The 18,548-nt window shown below is 38.9% G+C and overlaps 1 protein-coding gene across 2 annotated transcripts; it reads right to left on the reverse strand.

The window, feature by feature from the left end:
• Positions 1–2,892: 2,892 nt before the first annotated feature.
• Positions 2,893–17,298, reverse strand: socs5b (suppressor of cytokine signaling 5b). 2 transcript variants are annotated; one of them, XM_051651188.1, is made up of 2 exons: positions 17,158–17,298; positions 2,893–4,741 (listed from the first exon to the last, which is right to left on the reverse strand). In XM_051651188.1, exons 1-2 carry the CDS (start codon positions 17,282–17,284, stop codon positions 3,030–3,032), a joined length of 1,839 nt encoding a protein of 612 aa, XP_051507148.1. In that variant the 5' UTR covers positions 17,285–17,298; the 3' UTR covers positions 2,893–3,029. The 2 variants fall into 2 exon arrangements, with proteins under 2 accessions (XP_051507148.1, XP_051507150.1); XM_051651190.1 differs by having other exon boundaries at positions 16,974–17,293.
• Between the last annotated feature and the right edge of the window lie 1,250 nt (positions 17,299–18,548).

Genomic DNA, 18,548 nt, shown 5'->3' on the forward strand with positions numbered 1-18,548 from the left:
GAGTGGTCCTTTTAGCAGGTGGTAAATTTAGAGGCTAAGGTATTAAATTTAGCCTGTTATTAGTGGCTGTTAGGCAGGGCAGGGTGCAAGAGACTCACTCTCTGTGTAGTGGCATAGAGAGTCCCAATGATATGTCAACATTGTTTAACAAAACTGTTTAAGTGTAAAGGCAGGGGATATGGTGTGGAGCAGGCTTACACTAAGTGTTTAACAGCCCTTAACCAACACCCTTGAAAATGCTGTTTACATCATCTGAACTTATTCCTATTGCCTAAAAAGTACTGTGGTGGTACATGGTACAGTGATGGTAACAGAAAGTAATAGTATTTTGATATACTGTTTATGAAGGTACTGAATGGTTCACATGTATCAGAAACTCTGGTACATGGTACACCAAGGTACTTCAAAGAATACCATGGAATTATCATGGTACATGTCCAGAAATCCAAGATATTACCATGTCCCTAAAAAACACGGCAATACCATGGTGTTTTGGTGCGCAGACAAATATGAGACTATGCATAATATTTGTCAAATGTAGTTACAAAGCTGTGACACATTTCAATTAATTTAAATTAGAAAACCTGTGACATGTTAATATATTAGGCTATATGGTTCGGTAGAGATTTTAAAACTTCTAACTGTGACCAAGGGCTCTGGTGACATGTTCTGTTTTTAAACTCAATGAAAAGTCTAGTATTCTCAAAGGTTTGAAAGCTGCTGACATCATCTGACGTGCACCAGTACACAGTTGACATAATGTGCCTGTATACAGAGCATACAGTGTACAGGGTGGAAGAAGTTTGGTTGTTTTGAGGATTCAGTCAGGTCATTCAAGTGGAAAACATATATAAAAAAAGGCTAAAATTAACTAAATGACTTCCTTTCAGCAACAACCATGGCGTATTCTGAAAGAGTATTTAATTGCAGTTGAAATAAATGGCTTCAAAATGGGTGCTACTCTGCCAGATGGACACTATACTTAAGCGATTGTGCTCAATATAAATAATCAAAAGGCATGGTGGAAAATCTCTCTTGCACAATAACAACCTAGAGATACACACCTTTGGTCGCTGATTATCAAACATCCAAATACTGCAAATCGTCCCACTTTTATAACTCTGCAACTACTATGCATGGGCTGACATCTGACTGGACCTTAAGAGCCTACTATTATAATGCCAAACATCTGATATTAAAGGTGAAGTGTTTAATTTCTGTGCCACTAGTGTTGCCAAATAGAATTGCAAAAATATTTGTTTTCAAACAGGTTTTGTGAACATTTGTCCAGTCCTCCATTGGTCACACAAACAGATCATGCTGCCCCAAAATCATGCATTTGGTTGAGATAATGTTGCTTTGTCATGCTGGTTGAGATGCTCAAATCTTTTAGGTAATCAACCTACAAATGGCTCACTTATAGTTGTCTTTGTATATTAAACTAGGAAAGGAGAAAGTTTTTTAAATAAAAGAAAATTACACACTTCAGCATTAAGCATTGAGCATGATTTTGTTGGCCTTAATCAAAATGTTTTGTGATTAAAAGTCTAAATATTTTCAAAAGTATAGAGTTTTAAAACTATATTTTTACAGTGTTTAGGGAATCTCAATCACTAGCACACAGAATTATGACAAGTGAAGCATGGCAGCATGCTTCACAATGACTAAAAGTGCAACATTATCAAGTGGGACCAACAAAACTTGATAATAAAGCTGGACACCAATCCAATAAACATTAAATATATACACAGTGATGGCATCTGTCTGTGTTCCAACTATATTTAAAGTGACATTTTTAATTAGAGGTATCTACACAAGTTTTGTATGGGTGAATTTCTCTGTCCACTTTCAGTGGTTGCATATATGACCATGTTTGCTGAAATAAAGTCTTGATCATATACCATTTGTGCGGACTAGGTAAGAGATACATGACAATTACATCCACTTTGGGTGAGTCATGCTGAGAAAATGGGAGAAATTGGGGGTAAACCTGACAGCCGAAGAATAAGGTCCATAAAAAGACACACAGACAAACAATATAATCTGTTTATATGCATGTACTTAAGTCTATAGATCTTTGTGCGGTACATCGACAACAATTAAAGTGCCATTTGTTATTTTAGACTGTCACTGATAAAAATTGAAAATAGTAAAATAGATTGCTTACAACTATGATAATGCTGGGATATGACACTACATGAGGGTCTGGTTTTAAATAATACCCTCTTTATCATATGGCACATGGCGCACTGTGCCTGTGTGTCCACTTTTAGTGGCCACTGGGTAAAAGGAAATGGAAGCATGCATACAGCAGCTCCCTCCACTTTATGCAATTAACTCATGCCTTTCATTGTCTGCTTCCATTTTAAAAATAAAACATGCTTAGTACTGGAAGGTGCGTGTCTAACTGTGGCCCTGTCCATGTACACAGAGCTCAACAAGTGCTGCCTCAGGGAACTTTACACTCTCAGGAGATGTCTATAAAGTATCTTGAAGGCATTGCTGATACATTATCTGACTTAGCAAAAATGCATAGAATTAATGCATCTAGATAATTAATATTAGGTTTTAGAAAGTAGCAGATATTCCGGTGTGAAGAGTTCCAAGAATTACTTGAATATATTTTAACACTGACCTAAGCTTATGTCATCCATTTGCCAACAAAATAGGCTAATTAATGTGGTTACACTCTTGTATACTGCTCAAAATAGTGTAATACACTACAAAAGATAATGCAGGGGGCATGCGGGCAGTCAAATGCAGATCCAGAGAAAAAGAGCAATGAGAAAGAGACCATCTCATTCCCAGCATGCTCAACACTTCAGCACAAAAGCTATTTCGACAGCATGTACTGCTTTGAATCATACTTAGGTATTCCATATGTTGCATTAAACTAAAAAAGGAAGATTATAACATCCTCCATTGCTGTGTGTCTAAAATCAGCTGTACGATGTATAATATGAGCCACACACTCCTGACGGCATGGCTCTTGTCCACACTCCTGCCTCTCTCAGGAACACAGCCAGACCTCATTTGACCTTGAGCGGTGGCTCTCTCTCCAGCCAGCGCACACGCACCTTCTGTTTGTAGTGATACTCCTTAAGGAAGTCCTGCATAGTTGGAGGCAGTGGTAGAGCACCAATGCCATCGTAGGTGGTGTGTCGGCAGATGGTGGCTCGTGCCAGGTGCTGAAGGCTGAAAGGGAAGGTCCGGTGTAACGGAGCAGTGAGCAGAGGCTCAAAAAACATACAGGCACTAGGGTCTTTATAGTGCTCCAGTAGGCCTGTTACCGTGGAAGAGTGGAAGACACAGGGGTCATGTGCATCAAAGCTAAAGTTGTGATTCCATTGTTCGATGCGTGCATGCAGTGAGCGATTGTAGCGTCGAAAACTGACAGAGAATAAGTAGTCCTCCTGTGCGGAGTCACGCAACAAGAAGGTGCCTTCAGGCCGTCCATCCAGCAGTGCTTCTGCCTGGTACCGGTCCATCACCCCCCAATAACAGGGAAGTGCAGTTATGGACTGTAGGTCTGGCACCAAACAATGGATATAGTCAATCTGTGTGTGGACCTTCCAAGACCCTGGCTGTCTGGAGCAGTGAGTGTCCCCAGAGGCATGCCTTTGCTTGGGTCTCCTTGTCTGTAAGCAGAGGGTAGTTGAGTCCTCCTCAGAATCACAGTCAACAGGGTGGGTTGGCACTGCCATACTTGCTGCAACCTGTGAAGCTATCCCAGACAACCCCCCAGAAATAGAAGAAACTGTTCCCAGACTCCTGCCCTCCCCGAGTGCTTCCCCGACACATGGAGCCATCTTTGGTCCCAGTTTATAGAGGGAAGAGTTCTGTGAAATTGCCTCCAGTGTATGGATTTGCGCATTTGGAGGGGGGTCAACTCCTTCCTCTATGCTAAGCCTGCGTCGTTCACGAAGCCTCTCCTCTTCGTCCTCAGGGGTGGGATGCGCTGAATCAAACGCATCCAAAAGGGCAGTTGAGGAATGAGGGCTGACCGGAGCTGTATGCTGCTTAATTAGATGCCACTTGTTGGCCAGATCAGAACCTGGTGGGAAAGGGCATGTTTCTAGCATCAGTTCAGTCAAGTGGATCTTACGTTTGGAGGACATCTGGCCTTTGGCCGACTGAGAACGACGGTGTGTGGGCAGAGGGAGGCAAAGTCCTACAGTGTCCCTAAGTCGCTGCTGCAGAGAGCGGGCACTAAGGCTGTGCCCACTGCTGCCAGATCCTACAGAATCATTAATCTCTTGGATAGAGCTAACTCCATAACGACGCTCCCTCCTGGCTGTACTTCCTCTTGAACGTCCTGTTCGCCTGTCAGCCTCAAGTGAACTTTGTGTTTTAGTTGAGTATGAATGCTTCTTTTTACTTCCCCAGGGAGCGTGACGGGAATAGGAGTCCCTACGAACAAGAGGGCCCCTCCGGGCATCCTCACTCTCTTTGTCAATGGTGATTTCTACTATCTGGGGAATATCCGCCACACAGTTATGTCCTCTGCGTCCTCCAGTCACCAGTGGGAGTGGTGACAAGGTCCGTGAAGGGGTGGAAGACCTAGTTTCATAGGGTTCACTTGCATGTGCTCCTCTGCCCAAGTCCACCACACATTGGACATGATATATATCCTGGCTTAACAGATTTGACTCTGAGCCATCAGTGTGAAAGAGAGCTTGGCATCTATTCCTGAGGTTACCCCACATCTTGCCCACTTTCTCCAAAGAATGGAGACCAGGACCTGTCAGGACAAAGGCACAAAGAATTAATGATCTTGGAATTAACAACTACTCTGAGAAACTGCAATGCAGTAAAAGTGTATGCTGTGCAGGTATGTGTAGTGTTATGTTGGTATAAATTTGATGAGAGAAGGTCTGTAAAAGTAAATTCCTTGGGCACTGAAATGAATGCAAGATATGTCAGGATGGTATTTTAAACTGTTAACAGTGTGAGCAATAAGTAAAACTACTGAGCAAAGTGGACTGTGAATCATGTTAGACCTATAGTTTAGGCAGCACTAAAACATGTCAAGTGTGTGAGCTTGAGTTGAAAGAATAAGTTATTCTTTCATTATATGCATAATGTTATATTCTCAGAGCATGCATATGCAAAGTGGGTGAAGGAGTGGTACAGTTAGTGCAAAGTTGCCAGGCAGACATGCAATGACACAAGGCCACGGCTATAAATGAACTGAGCAATCTGCTCCCAACTGATCTGCTGGTATGTACTGTATTACTGAGCCAGTCTGGACCTGACCAAGAACTTTCACTGTCATGGCAGCAGACACACACACATACACACTCAAATACACACAAGAGTGAGAGGTACGGACAAGACAGGAGTGTGGATGGGGGAAAGGGGGGTGTACAGACAGCAAATATGCAGACAGACACTGTCTGTGAGGCTGTTTCTGTTCCCTTTTTGACTAGGATCTTGCTGATCTTGTGGTTGTGCTGCACAAATTATGCAAAACTGAGGCCATCGGCAATTCATGCTCAGCTCTCCTCATTATAAGGGGAGACTAAACATATCATCTTCACAGAGCAATATATAAGGCCTAATGACAAGATAATACATATGAATTAAAAAAAGAACTTAATATTTGAACAGACCATCTCATGAGATTAAAATAAGCCACAGTTTTGTCCTCCAGAAACTCTTCATAATAGCATTTAAATCTATGTATCAAGTCTGCATTTCATTTCGAGGGAACAAGACCGCAAAATATGTCAGGACCCATCTAAACAAACATTACATTAGAAGAGATGAGCCGTAGGAGTGTACCCACATTATTTTGCACTCAAAGCATCATGACAGTATGGCCCTGTCCCAAATGGCACACTTGATGGGGACTTGTGGTCTGACAGATTTTGCTCGTGTGTCTGTCAAGTCCACAAGATCGCAGGGAGTCCCATTTGTGACCTAATGATTCAGATGTGTGCTCTAAAGCTCCCCCTTTGCAGCCACTATGCGCCCTCCATTTGTATTCTGGACTTTACAGAGGACGACTACCTGACAGTCTATGCTGCATTACTTAGAGAAGCACCACAAGGGCAGAGAGTAGCATTTGGAAATCCGCCAATGGACCATAGGTCCTGTTAACACCCGGGGCCTCATGTATAAAACTCTGCTTAGATTTCTTCCTAAAAGTGTACGTTAGCACAAAAGTCAGATTTTGCGTATGCACCAAACAATTCAGATTTATAAAACTGTACGTATGCCAGAACCTGTCCATAGTTCCCTTAATATATCCCAGCTAGCGGAAAGATTGTGTGTACATGCACGTGATTCAATCCCCACCCTGTCTGCTTCCCAAAATAACTATATATGGAGTGTACAACGCCTGTTTTTACTATGCATATCCTCATCTGCATACAATTACCATATGCATTTCACCATCCAGACACATGATTGCTGCGTTTAACGGTACGAGAAACTGTATTATAAGAGATAAGACTGTAAATGTCACATATGCCCAAAGGTTAGATGCTGCACCATGAAGAAACATTGTTTATTAAGATATGAACTTGTTTTCAAAGAATATATCTTGAATATCCCATGGCAAAATGTTTTTATCTTTGCAGACATAAATCTAACCTAAGCAATTTTGCTGTTCAGAAAACCTTTTAAATCTTTTAAGGGTGTTTTTATTGAGAAGTTATATATTTAGTACTGGAAACAAAACAAAATTATTAAAATTCTTTTTGCAGCAGTGTCTGATATAATCGGATTACTAAGATTTTATATGTGACTGGTATTTTACATTAAAAAAAATTTTCTTTTAAAAAACAGCTGAATGGCAAATGTACTTTTCATAATGTTTTTATTAGACTAGAACGGGGGTTTCATTGCGATGAGGGTCGGGATGAAATGGAGCAGGCAGCACATTTGATGTGCATTGCTGTACCTGTTTGCAGCTCTACAATACTGTTTCTGATGAGACATGTCTCTCCAATGGTCCGTTCGACTACTGAATGTGGCCAGCAGTGCCTGTCTTATAGCTACTGTCCGTTTTACCAAGCCATTTCACGTCAGTCAAAGTCAAGTGTGCATCGCATAACAGATAATCTTTATTCTAATGCTGTACTTATCTCAGTACATGATTGTAATAGAACAGAAAATATCTCAAACTAAGAAATCAGTTTCAGTTACTGTATGTTCCTTCTCTATGATGATACCGGAAAGTTCTCCAAACGCAGCGCATCCCAAACCAATATTTCCCTTTTACAGCTTATATTTGAATGCCTTTTCAATTAGTTATATAAAAATTATATTGGCTTGATAACGATTACTTCTGTTTCAAGTGCTTAACTTCATACTTTTTATTTTAAATGTGAATTAAATGAAAATCAGAGTTTATAATCAGTATGTTCAGTTTATTATTTGTCCAGCTGGAGTCGGCAATTCACACACACACCAGTAAAAGAGTGCGTATGCACAGTCAAAAGTGTGTCCGGACGGTGCGCACATATTTACGCCAAGTTTATTTTTTATAAATCACAATATGTTTATACGTGGGAAATTGCTTATACACATTTCAATGCCCATTTTGTGCATACGCAACGTTTATACATCAGGCCCCTGGTATTAAAATGCATTTTGGGCAAAATTTCTGTTTTAAATGGGACAATGCTAAGAACAAGAGAAAATGGGGTCCAAAATCAGGTGACCAGAAATACATTTGTAACCACATAGCACTTGCAGTGTAAACACTCATCTGTTCTAATGCACTTGAACAGCAGTGAAGCAACGCCTATTCACCTGTCAATCAACCTCAGAGCTAAAACAAGAATTTTAGACTTTGCCGGTTATTTCTGCCTTTGAAAGTAAATAATCGTCCGATCTGAAAATGTAAAAAAGTGTATACATGCTGCATGCATGCACAAGAATGTCAACATGCAGTGATGCAGCTGAGAGGCACACATACCAGAAGCTCAGTTACAGTAATATAGGTATTAATTAAACTAAAATAACATGTGTTTGATTTAATGCAAGTATAATTAGGGGAAACGGTGCATGTTTTTTCCCATGCTTTCTTTTTGTTCTGTTACTTTTTTGTGCTTTATTATATTGCAGGATCACACATAATGAGTGACGTAGGCAGTCATGAAATCAGAGTCCCTCCCCTTGAAATCTGAACACAGGTGATCAGAGAAGACATATATTCTGATAATCTCTCACACATGACGTGTCACTATGCATCACTCTATAACTGTAAATGCTCTTAGTTTCAAATGAAATTGTTTTATCAAAGCATATTTGAAGTAAAGTTTGGAATCATATGTGGTTTCCACACTTAAGTGGTGGTGGCTCTTCCTTTTACTACAGAAACAGTCTTCAAACATGACCTCCCTTCCCTGAATTACAAAGGACCAGAACACCAAGACGAATGCACAAACAGTCACACAGCCTACACTTTCAGATTCCTACAATACGGTCTTTAATATATTTTTTTATGCACCAGCCTCACCTTTACATATACTTTTGTATTCACAAAATCTCTCAAATTGGGCCTTTTTCAGGAAACATGAGCAGAACAAATCTATACGCAAATCATTAATAAATCCATACTTTCGTAAACTGTCCCATTTATGCAAGAATGGTTTTATTAACAATTTACACACAAATTTGTTCTATTTGAGATTCTTGAACAAGGCACAATTTGTGCAAACAGTCTCCTATTACACAATGGGCTACTAACTGACAATTTAAACTATATTAACAAGCACATGTTAAACCTATGTGAAACCTTAAATAACTATTTCAAGAAAGAGACGTGGGATGCTGGGCAGGGAGTTATACAAGACTGAAAAATCACTTACACACTGAGATAGGGCTTTGGACTCAACCCATCCAATAAACCAACACTTCAAGCACCGGGGGCTCGACAGAATCAAAAGGGAGTCTAAAACCATACCAGCGCAGCAGTGGGAGCCGGGAACAATCACACTCTGATTCAGACCACAGCAAATGTACCAGTATGAAAACCACCTAAGCCATACCAATTATACAGTTTCACTCCAACCACAACTTTAAAAGCTTTATTAAGTGTTCGTGTACATATTTGGGAAACATACAAACTAAAAATTCACATTTAGTTGCTGATTATGGGCCACAAAATAACATGCCCTGCTCCAGCAGCGAAGTGTTCACATAACACTCCAAATACGAGATAATCCTAAAGACAAATGGGTTCTTTTCCTTCACATACTTCATTTAAGCTTTGCTTTTCTAACCCCAGACACAACTCTAATGTACCACAATATCAGGTGCATCGGCCTTATGTTTTTTTTTTTTTTTCATGCGAGTTGGCATATTTTTTTCCTTGACTATGCAAATCACTTTCACAAAAATAAACAGCTCTGGCTTCCAAGAAAGAATGCACCGAGAGGGTATTCTCTCTAAACATTGCTCATGGGACAGCAAAGATAAAATAACTTTCTGTTGAGCATTTTGCACAAGTATTCCTTCATAGAAACCACCTGAAAGCCTTAAAGGAATAATTCACCGAAAAAGGAACATTTTGTCATCATTTAGTCCCCCTCTTGTCATTTTGACCCTGTGTTATTTTCTGTTTTCTGTGAAACACAAAAGTAGATCTTAAACAGACTGTCAGAGACACAAGTCAAACAGACTACTTTGATAATGCTATAATGTTGTTACAATAAAAAAAGTTTTTAAAACTTTTTACAATACTTTTTTGTCTTTTGGGAACTTGGCAATATAAATCACTGTCCAATTTTGTTGAATGGAAAACACAGCACAAACAAAGCACACAAAACATAAAGCTCAGAATTTCTAAGATCTCCTTTTGTGTTTGACGTAAGAATGAAAATAATGCAGGGTTAGAATTTCATGGGGTAGTAAATAATGCAACATATTTTATTTGGGGGGGGGGGGGGTGAACTATTCCTTTAAAATGACAACTGGTGCCATGAAAGCCAAATATCGACTCTACATGTCAATGCATACATCAGTAAACAAACTTTTTGCCCTTTTCTCCGCAATTAAATGATGCAAAGACGTGGCATGATAAGAATCGTTTTACAACCTCTACTGCTGTGCTTGCCGTGCAAAAGTTCTCCTCAAAAGCCCTGGTCTTCTTTCCAGACTCCTAATTAGACAGTAACATAGCAATAGTCTGCCTTCTCTCAAAAACTGCTCTGATTCAGCTCTCTTGGATGAGAATGTGCAGAAAGTCATGAGAGCTCCCCAGAATTAACCTCCGTGAGTAGTTCAGGCCAGAGCACAAGCACATGTCATTATCACACCAGCACTGTGGAGCTCTCTATTTCATAAACGCACTTTAATTCAGTGGTGTGGGTCATGAACAGAGTGTATGGATGAAGTGCCGGTATAAACGCTAGCGTGAATGAGTGTTATGAGCTCAACTCATCTACCCATGCCCTACTGTATGTCCTCATTAGCTGGGCTCTTCTCTGATTAGATGCCAAATAGAGGAGAGTTAATACAGCATTACAAAAGAGTGACCTAAAATAATATACAGGGTTCCCACACATTTTGACCAAGGGTGCTTCTCAATCAGCTCCCAAAGTTGTGAATAAGTACATTGTGAAAACAAATTCAGACACTGGCAAGGGTGTTGATCCACTGAACATTGGGACACTTATGACTCAATCACCAGCAACATGATTATAAGCTTGCACATTGAAACACAGCTGGTATTATTCAGCAACACTGTTGTATAAATAACACCACTGTGCATTTTCAGCATAGATATTAATACGTACAGTGTTATTATGAAAGATAAATTACAAAGAAATTAAAAAAATATAAAGGAGTGTTTTTTTAACCTTCTTCTAACAGCTCAGTTTTAATATTTTTAAAGACTATTTCCCTTTCATTACAAACGACATCTCTTTTAAAGAGGAGGTAAGGCTTTGACTTCATAGTAGGGCTGTCATGACCGAATCATGATTATTTTGGTCAATATTGAGATCACGATTATTTAACACAATTACTCATTGACTTTGGAAACATCATGCATTTATTGAACTTTTTAAAAAAAACGTGTCTTTTTAACAGTGGATTTCCTTGAACTTCAAATGTAAACAGCGCTGGGTAGGTATCTATTGTCATATGATAATTATTTTATGTTAAATATGGTAGTCAAATAAAAGAAAAACCTCCATTGTCATCATTTACAGCAGGGGTGCTCACACTTCTATGGATGAGATCTACTTTTTCATCATGTTATTGCAGCAAGATCTATCATGTACAATAAAGGCTATATATTATAACAATACCAAAATTTCAGTAGTCAGTAGTGAAATCTGATGATTCTCAATACCAGCTTCAAAACCACAACAAATAATAACACTAACTAATACGTTAATTATGGAAGAATGGTTTCAAGTTCTTAGAGAACCCATATTATGCTAATTTACAGGTTCATAATTTTATTTTGGGGGTCTACTAGAATAGGTTTACATGCTTTAATGTTCAGAAAACACATTATTTTTCTAATACTGTACATTCCTTTTCCCCACGCTTCTTCCTCTGGCTCAAAAATTCTGATTTAGGTCCTGTCTCTTTAAAGCCCCCCTTTCCGAAAAGCCCAGTCTGCTCTGATTGGTCAGCTGGCCTAGTCTGTTGTGATTGGTGAACCGCGCAAAGCGTGTCGGAAATGTAACTCCCCTTACCATAACTGAGATTCAGCTCCTGAGTCTTCCTGAGCAGTTGTAAACACTAATGTAACTATGGTAACAGTGCCGTTAATTTTTGCCGTACCAGCTCTAGCCCGAGTCCAATAATGAATGAAATAATGAAAGTTTGGAAGAACAAGCTGATCGACCCGAACCACCTTCGCAAGCACGACTTAAGCAGGATGTTTCACAGTGGTAAGTTTTAATTTTGTAGCTTTCTTACAAGTACACTGTTGATTATTGTGAGCCTAACAAAGCTTCAAGTAAAAGACAAGTAGTTCATCTAAATTAGTCATCTTTTGCTTGAATGGGTGTAGCCAAACTTTTTTCACCCGAGAACAGAGGCTTACTCCCGGTTGGACATTACTGGGTGTATTAGAGAGTTAGTGAGCAAGTTAGCCGTGGACTACCGATTGCGGCCGAAACATTACAGCTTGTAATTATATAATTATATAAGACTCTTGAGATCGACCATTTTGTTACACAGTTTTAGGTAAAACAGCTGAATAGTAAACCTTTACCAAAACAATAACATTACATAGCAAGTTAGCTGAGCACTACCGTGGACTGCAGACGGAAAATGACCGTTTGTATGGGCCTGGATAGCTCAGCGAATATTGACGCTGACTACCAACCCTGAAGTCGCGAGTTTTAATCCAGGGCATGTTGAGTGACTCCAGCCAGGTCTCCTAAGCAACCAAATTGGCCCGGTTGCTAGGGAGGGTAGAGTCACATGGGGTAACCTCCTCATGATCGCTATAATGTGGTTTGCTCTCGGTGGGGTGCGTGGTGAATTGTGCGTGGATGCTGCGGTGGATAGCGTGAAGCCTCCACACACACTATGTCTCAGCAGTAAAGCGCTCAACAAGCCACGTGATAAGATGCGCAGATTGAGGGTCTCAGACGCGATGGCAACTGAGATTTGTCCTCCGCCACCCGGATGACGCGAGTCACTATGCCACCACGAGAACTTAGAGCGCATTGGGAATTGGGCATTCCAAACTGGGGAGAAAAAATAAATTAAAAAAAATACATTAAAAATGACCGTTTGTAAAAATAAATCCATCTCCACACCTGATCACTATTCATGATAGTAAGAACGACAAACAATCTGCATTATTCTACACAATTGCACGTAAAAGTGGGCACACAGCTGATTAGCAAAACTATTTCAACACAATAACATTAGCTAGCAGGTTAGCAGAGGCCTACAACTGTGCACTGGGTGTGCACCATAGCTACAGCACAAAACTCCACATTTGAACTCTCGGCATCAGTTAAATCCACAAATAATCAAGCATACATGCAGGTTGTGATCCTGAAGCACCAGATTGTCCCAACAAAGTGGGAACTGCACCATCTTTCAGGAGTAACCATCTTGAAAATCCGGCATTGGTTATGGTTGTACTACTAAATAATTCAAATCAATTTTAACCACTAATTCTTCAATTTGTCTGCCTTTGGAAGTCCAAACATAGAGGTTTTTCTTTTGCAGTGAAGAAAACAGCATCTTCTCGACATGGCGACAACACTAACACAACTCATCCTGGCCTCGGCTATTACTACCTTTGTTTGAGGGCGGGCCAAAATAGCCATAGGCGGGCATTATGCAATGTGTTACATAGTGACGTAGATACTTTACGGAAGAAATACAAACAGCCCGTTTCTTGTAGTTCTTGAGCAGTGTTATCTGTGGGAGAGAATAACACCCTTTTGCGTGGACTTTGTGCTTTGTAACTTTGCAGACCTTTTACATGCACAAATAGCTATGGTACACACTAAAGGAAAGGTAAAATCCCAAAAAGCATAATAGGGCCTCTTTAAGTAATTATTCAAGACTAGTAAACAGTCAGTAATAAGATAACAATAAAAACAGCAATGAATAGAAATAGATAAAAAATAATAGAACAAACAATACAAATTAAGAAAATTCTGTGCTTTTTTTTAACAGCTTTAAAAAGTTTTTAACAGCAGAAGGCTATCAAGTATTCAAGTAAACATTCAGAATGAAATGCAACATAAAAATACAACTGGTATTTACTGTATGATTATAATACATTAATACTTTCTAAAGCTACTAAAGTTACCCAGTCAAGAGCAGTGAGTGTTTTCTTGTTTACTTGTTATGGTTCTTTGATTATTATAATGACACTACACTAGACAGCAGCAGGTCTATTAGCTTACATTTATTATTAGCTTACATTTACATTTAGTCCGATATTGTAATACAAATCCGCTTTTTTCTCTGCTGTTTACGTTCACTTTAAACACTCTCTGTGTTTACATGAATACCTCACCAAGACGGGCATTTTGGTGGAATTTTGAAATGTATTTGACCGTTCAGGTGCACATTAGCAAGAGCATTTTCTAAACACACGCGCATGTTCAGCATGCACACATACGCCGCCTGTCAATCAAACAGGGCACAGCTGTTGCTAGGTCGCTTGCGAATTATAAAATTACATGCTCTGGATTATTTTCAACAGCAGAATAAGAATATGAACTTTCTAATAAGTGACACAGGCCTAGGCTATCTCAAATCCAGCCGGTTATTTTTTCGTTATTGATTTTTTAATCAGTCTGCTTGTCCGGTCGGGCAAGTAAAATTCTCTTTCATTTGCCACTTCAAAAGTCCACTTGTCCCGGACAAGCACAAATGTCAAGCCCTGATTAAATATTGTATTCAACATTCTCCGTTAAAAAAAAAATTTCTTCTGCAGTATAGCTCCTAAAGTAAATGTACATTGTTTTAAAGGAGTTTTAGATATTATTTTTAGCCAAAAAAGACTAATCAAAAACGTATTTTGTTCCAGTGTATAATGGGCTAAGGCTACACTCTCTCACATTTATGTTCACTTCGATCCATCTTTAACTCACTTTAACAAACTTTCTCTTCTTAATAGAGCTGCGTATCACCGATTTTCTTCATAATACATATAAAATGATTCACTACATCGCGAGCCATCACGTTATAATCTAGCTGCAGCAAATGCACACGAGTGACGAGTGTCCCCGCGCCATTGTGTGCATCAGCCGGGAGAAGATTCAGTCTCTTCCCCGGTCACTTCACGCAACTCATAGACGCAGCGCTGACCGCACAGAGAAACTGAGTGAACTTTAATAAAGGATGCTTTAAAGATATAATGCCTGGGTGTTTCATTGCAAAACGGAATAAGGCACAATAATCGTTTTAGCTCGATTATCTTGTTTTCATAATCGTTGGAAGCCAAAATCGTAATTGAAGATAAAATCTGATTAATTGCCCAGCCCTACTTCATAGTTTTACACTTGTGCTCATTTTCTATCGACTTGAGATTTATGGTGCATTCTGGGAATTTTTAAAAAGTAAATGTTTCAGTGCACTGGAATGTTTTGCGATTGAGAAACCTCGAGAATTGGGTGACTCCCTGATCAGTCCCCTGACTAGGGAGCTGATTGAGACGCACCCAAATTAATTTCCATAACTTTCCCAGATATTCATGATGACTGCATAAGGGTTTTAAAAAAATCATCTAATAGAGATTGCACTCACAAAGAGTAATTTCGCATGAATGATCAAATCACAAATGGATAAAATATCTGAATGTTTCTTCTGACTCCAAAACAAGAATATTGTAATTCCCAATCTTTATTTATGCCAAAATTACATATTTTGAGAGAGTTGCATGTCTGTCCATTACAATATAAGACAATGGTAAATATTACAGGTTTGCTTGGTGGATCAAATCATTTGTCGCCATGTTAAATGTAGGCTATGTTGTCTATAAATGCAATAACATATAAAGAGGACAGTCAAATAGAATAATGAATAAGTGTCAAAAATAATCACCCATGGTGGTTTGGATGTAACACCAAACCCTTAATTGTTAAAAATGACTTTTACAGATTTACAGAAGGTTAAAATTGTGTTTGTGAGACACAACATGAAAAGAATTGAGGAGCATATCTCAGAAAATTGAGAACAGAAACCCTCAGAAGTGTACTGTATTGGATGCCTCAATAAACGTGAAAGTGAGCAGTTAATAGGTCACCAAAACAGTACAACTATTCAAAAAAGACATGTGTTCAGGGCACTAAATAATTTAGTATCTAGTGCCCATCCTGAAAAATAATGGAGTGAGTTATATTGCTTATTCAAGTTTTTAAATGACACAATAACCAAACATAAAACTACTACAATTGAATCAATAAAATGTTGAAAAATGCAAAGGAAAAGTTATTAAATAAAAAACTATACATGGTCTAGAAGGACTTTTTGAAGATGTAGCCTAACTACACCCTAGCGGTTCACCCTAAAGAGAAGAAAAGGGCATGCAGATAAAGTTTTCGACCAAGACTGCTAAACAGCTCCATATTAAACCCAGAAAATATCCTTTGCAATTTCTCTCAGTTGGACACGCCTATTCTCATGGGGTTCAGATAAGTGGCCTGGATTTTGGACAACATTAAGGGCCGGAAGTGCATTCTCTCTTTTTAATGAAGAAACATAAGTCTTACTGCGTGAGCTCAGTCTCACTGTCATTAAATAAAACCCATATAGATTGATTGACCACTATTCTTAATATTGGAGGGAATGTGTCCCCCTTAATGCATATGGTGGCTACGGCCCTGAATAAGATCCTTAATAAAATATCGGTCTAGTCAAGAAAAATTGTAGAGTAAATGGGGTAGACTGGATATAGGACATCAGGATATCAGTTGGCTACAAACTACATGCTGCTGATAATGATAAGAGTGAAGTGAACCATCTGACATGCTTTTAAGAACATCCTGTAACTGGCACTAAGAACTTTTTGTACGAAATCGTCTGCTGAGCACATAACAGCAAATGTAATGTAATGTATACTGGCTATGCCCCCCCAATAGTAAATGCTCGTGTTGCATTCCATAGCTACATACCACAATTATGCTAATATTATTGATATGAATTTGGCGGGGTTCATTAAACTCGGTGCATGTAGTTCGGAGAGTCTACTGGTTGTTTCGTGGATGAAATCTCTTTCAAAAGTATTTTAAGCGACGAGCAGGCTAACTTTACGCATCACTTGAGTGAGCGAGCTGAGCAACGTGGAGAGGAGAGCGAGAGAGAGGGGAGGATGCTGGAATGTTACATTATAACATTCGTAGAGGGGAAACATTCGAAACCCTCCGTGACATCGCTCGCGCTCCGTTACATTAAATCCCGGGAGATCGCGGGCAGGCAGCTTTATCCAAGCGCATAAAAGCGGCGAGAAATAACGCGTGTTAAAATATGCAAAGCATGTCGCGTTATAACAGAGAGCGGAAAACGCAAACAGTCGTTCTTACCTGTTTTATTTTTGGTTAATTCTTCGTAGCCGTCTTTTGTCTACAAAAGATGGCTATTAAAAGGTGTTCGACTAGCTACTGTCCCACATGCGACCAGTTTCGGCGAATAAAAGAGAAGAGAAAAAGCAAAACTGCTCATTCCTAAGACTGGTTGTTGTTAAGCATGTGTAGAAATGAATCCCACATTTTTCTGGTCGGTTGGAATGGCAGCATAATCCCAATCCAGATCTTTGAGCCACCTCTCTCCTGTACTTCTTCTTGACAACCCGTTTAGCGAAGCCGTGCAAAGGCGTGAAGAACAGACCGATCATGCGAAATCGCAAGCGGGTTGGGACTGGCGGAGTGTGGGGAGACGCAGGACGGGAACGTACTTCCGACGTATGGGGGGAGTGACGGGCGTTGTGGCCCGCCAATGAGATTGGAGATTGAGAGAGCGTTGCCTCGGTTGGCACCTTAAAAACGTGGAGATTCTAGATAATGCATGAGTGCCAAGGGATGAATGATTAATGATTATAGTCTATCAAACAAAGTAGCCATCTGTTGGCTTTAACAGCCCACAGAGTATGTAGCTTATCAATAGGAGAGTGATCCAGAAAGCCATTAAAGCTTATAAGCAAATGTTGACAATAACACATATAATAATAACTTTAACAAAATGAATTCATATAAAATAAAAATGTTTATGCAAATAAATAACTGATCATCTTTTTAACAAATATTTGAGCGTTAATTTGTTTATATATATATATATATATATATATATATATATATATATATATATATATATATATATATATAATCCAAGGTATCTTCTCTCTAAAGAGACCACAAATGTGCCTGTAGTCCAAAGATTTAATGAACTGCAAATTGGGTTCGTGTTTAAAAGAGGGTACAGGTCAACAGGTTAATAATCTATGCTATGATAAAAATACATATAATATATTTGTATTATTATATTTATATATAATATTTATTTATAATAAAATCTGATCACTCAGCATTTAAAAAAGGGGAAACACACAAAAAAAATCTTTCTCTGTAAGATTGCATGGATAAAAAAAGATTGGTAGTTTGTTTTATCGAATGGCATGGGCTTTTTATTAAATATACAGTGCACTCTCAAAAGGTTGTGTTAATTTTAAAATAATAAATTGAATTAAACTATATGTGATTGTGTGTGTGTGTGTGTGTGTGTGTGTGTGTGTGTGTGTGTGTGTGTGTGTGTGTGTGTGTGTGTGTGTGTGTTGCATGCATTTTTTGTTAAATTGGGTAAAAAAAAAAAAACCCTCACATATTTGACACACTGTCTGACACACTAGTTAACACAGTAGCACACTAGCGGAGTAAAAAGTAACACAAAATGTGTTGTTCTTAACTAGACACCTGTGTTGTTTTTAAGACAACAGTTGTAAGAATGTATGTATACAAATTAAACTATAGTGTGTATTATATTTTTTGAATATTGTATGTTAATATAATATCTTACAATACAATAAAATATGACTTTATTTGTCCCAGAGGGGCAATTTAATTTTGGACACACATAGTGGAAGAGACAAACACAGACATGAGGAA

This window comes from Myxocyprinus asiaticus, chromosome 23 (assembly GCF_019703515.2).
Source record: "Myxocyprinus asiaticus isolate MX2 ecotype Aquarium Trade chromosome 23, UBuf_Myxa_2, whole genome shotgun sequence".
NCBI lineage: Eukaryota > Metazoa > Chordata > Actinopteri > Cypriniformes > Catostomidae > Myxocyprinus > Myxocyprinus asiaticus.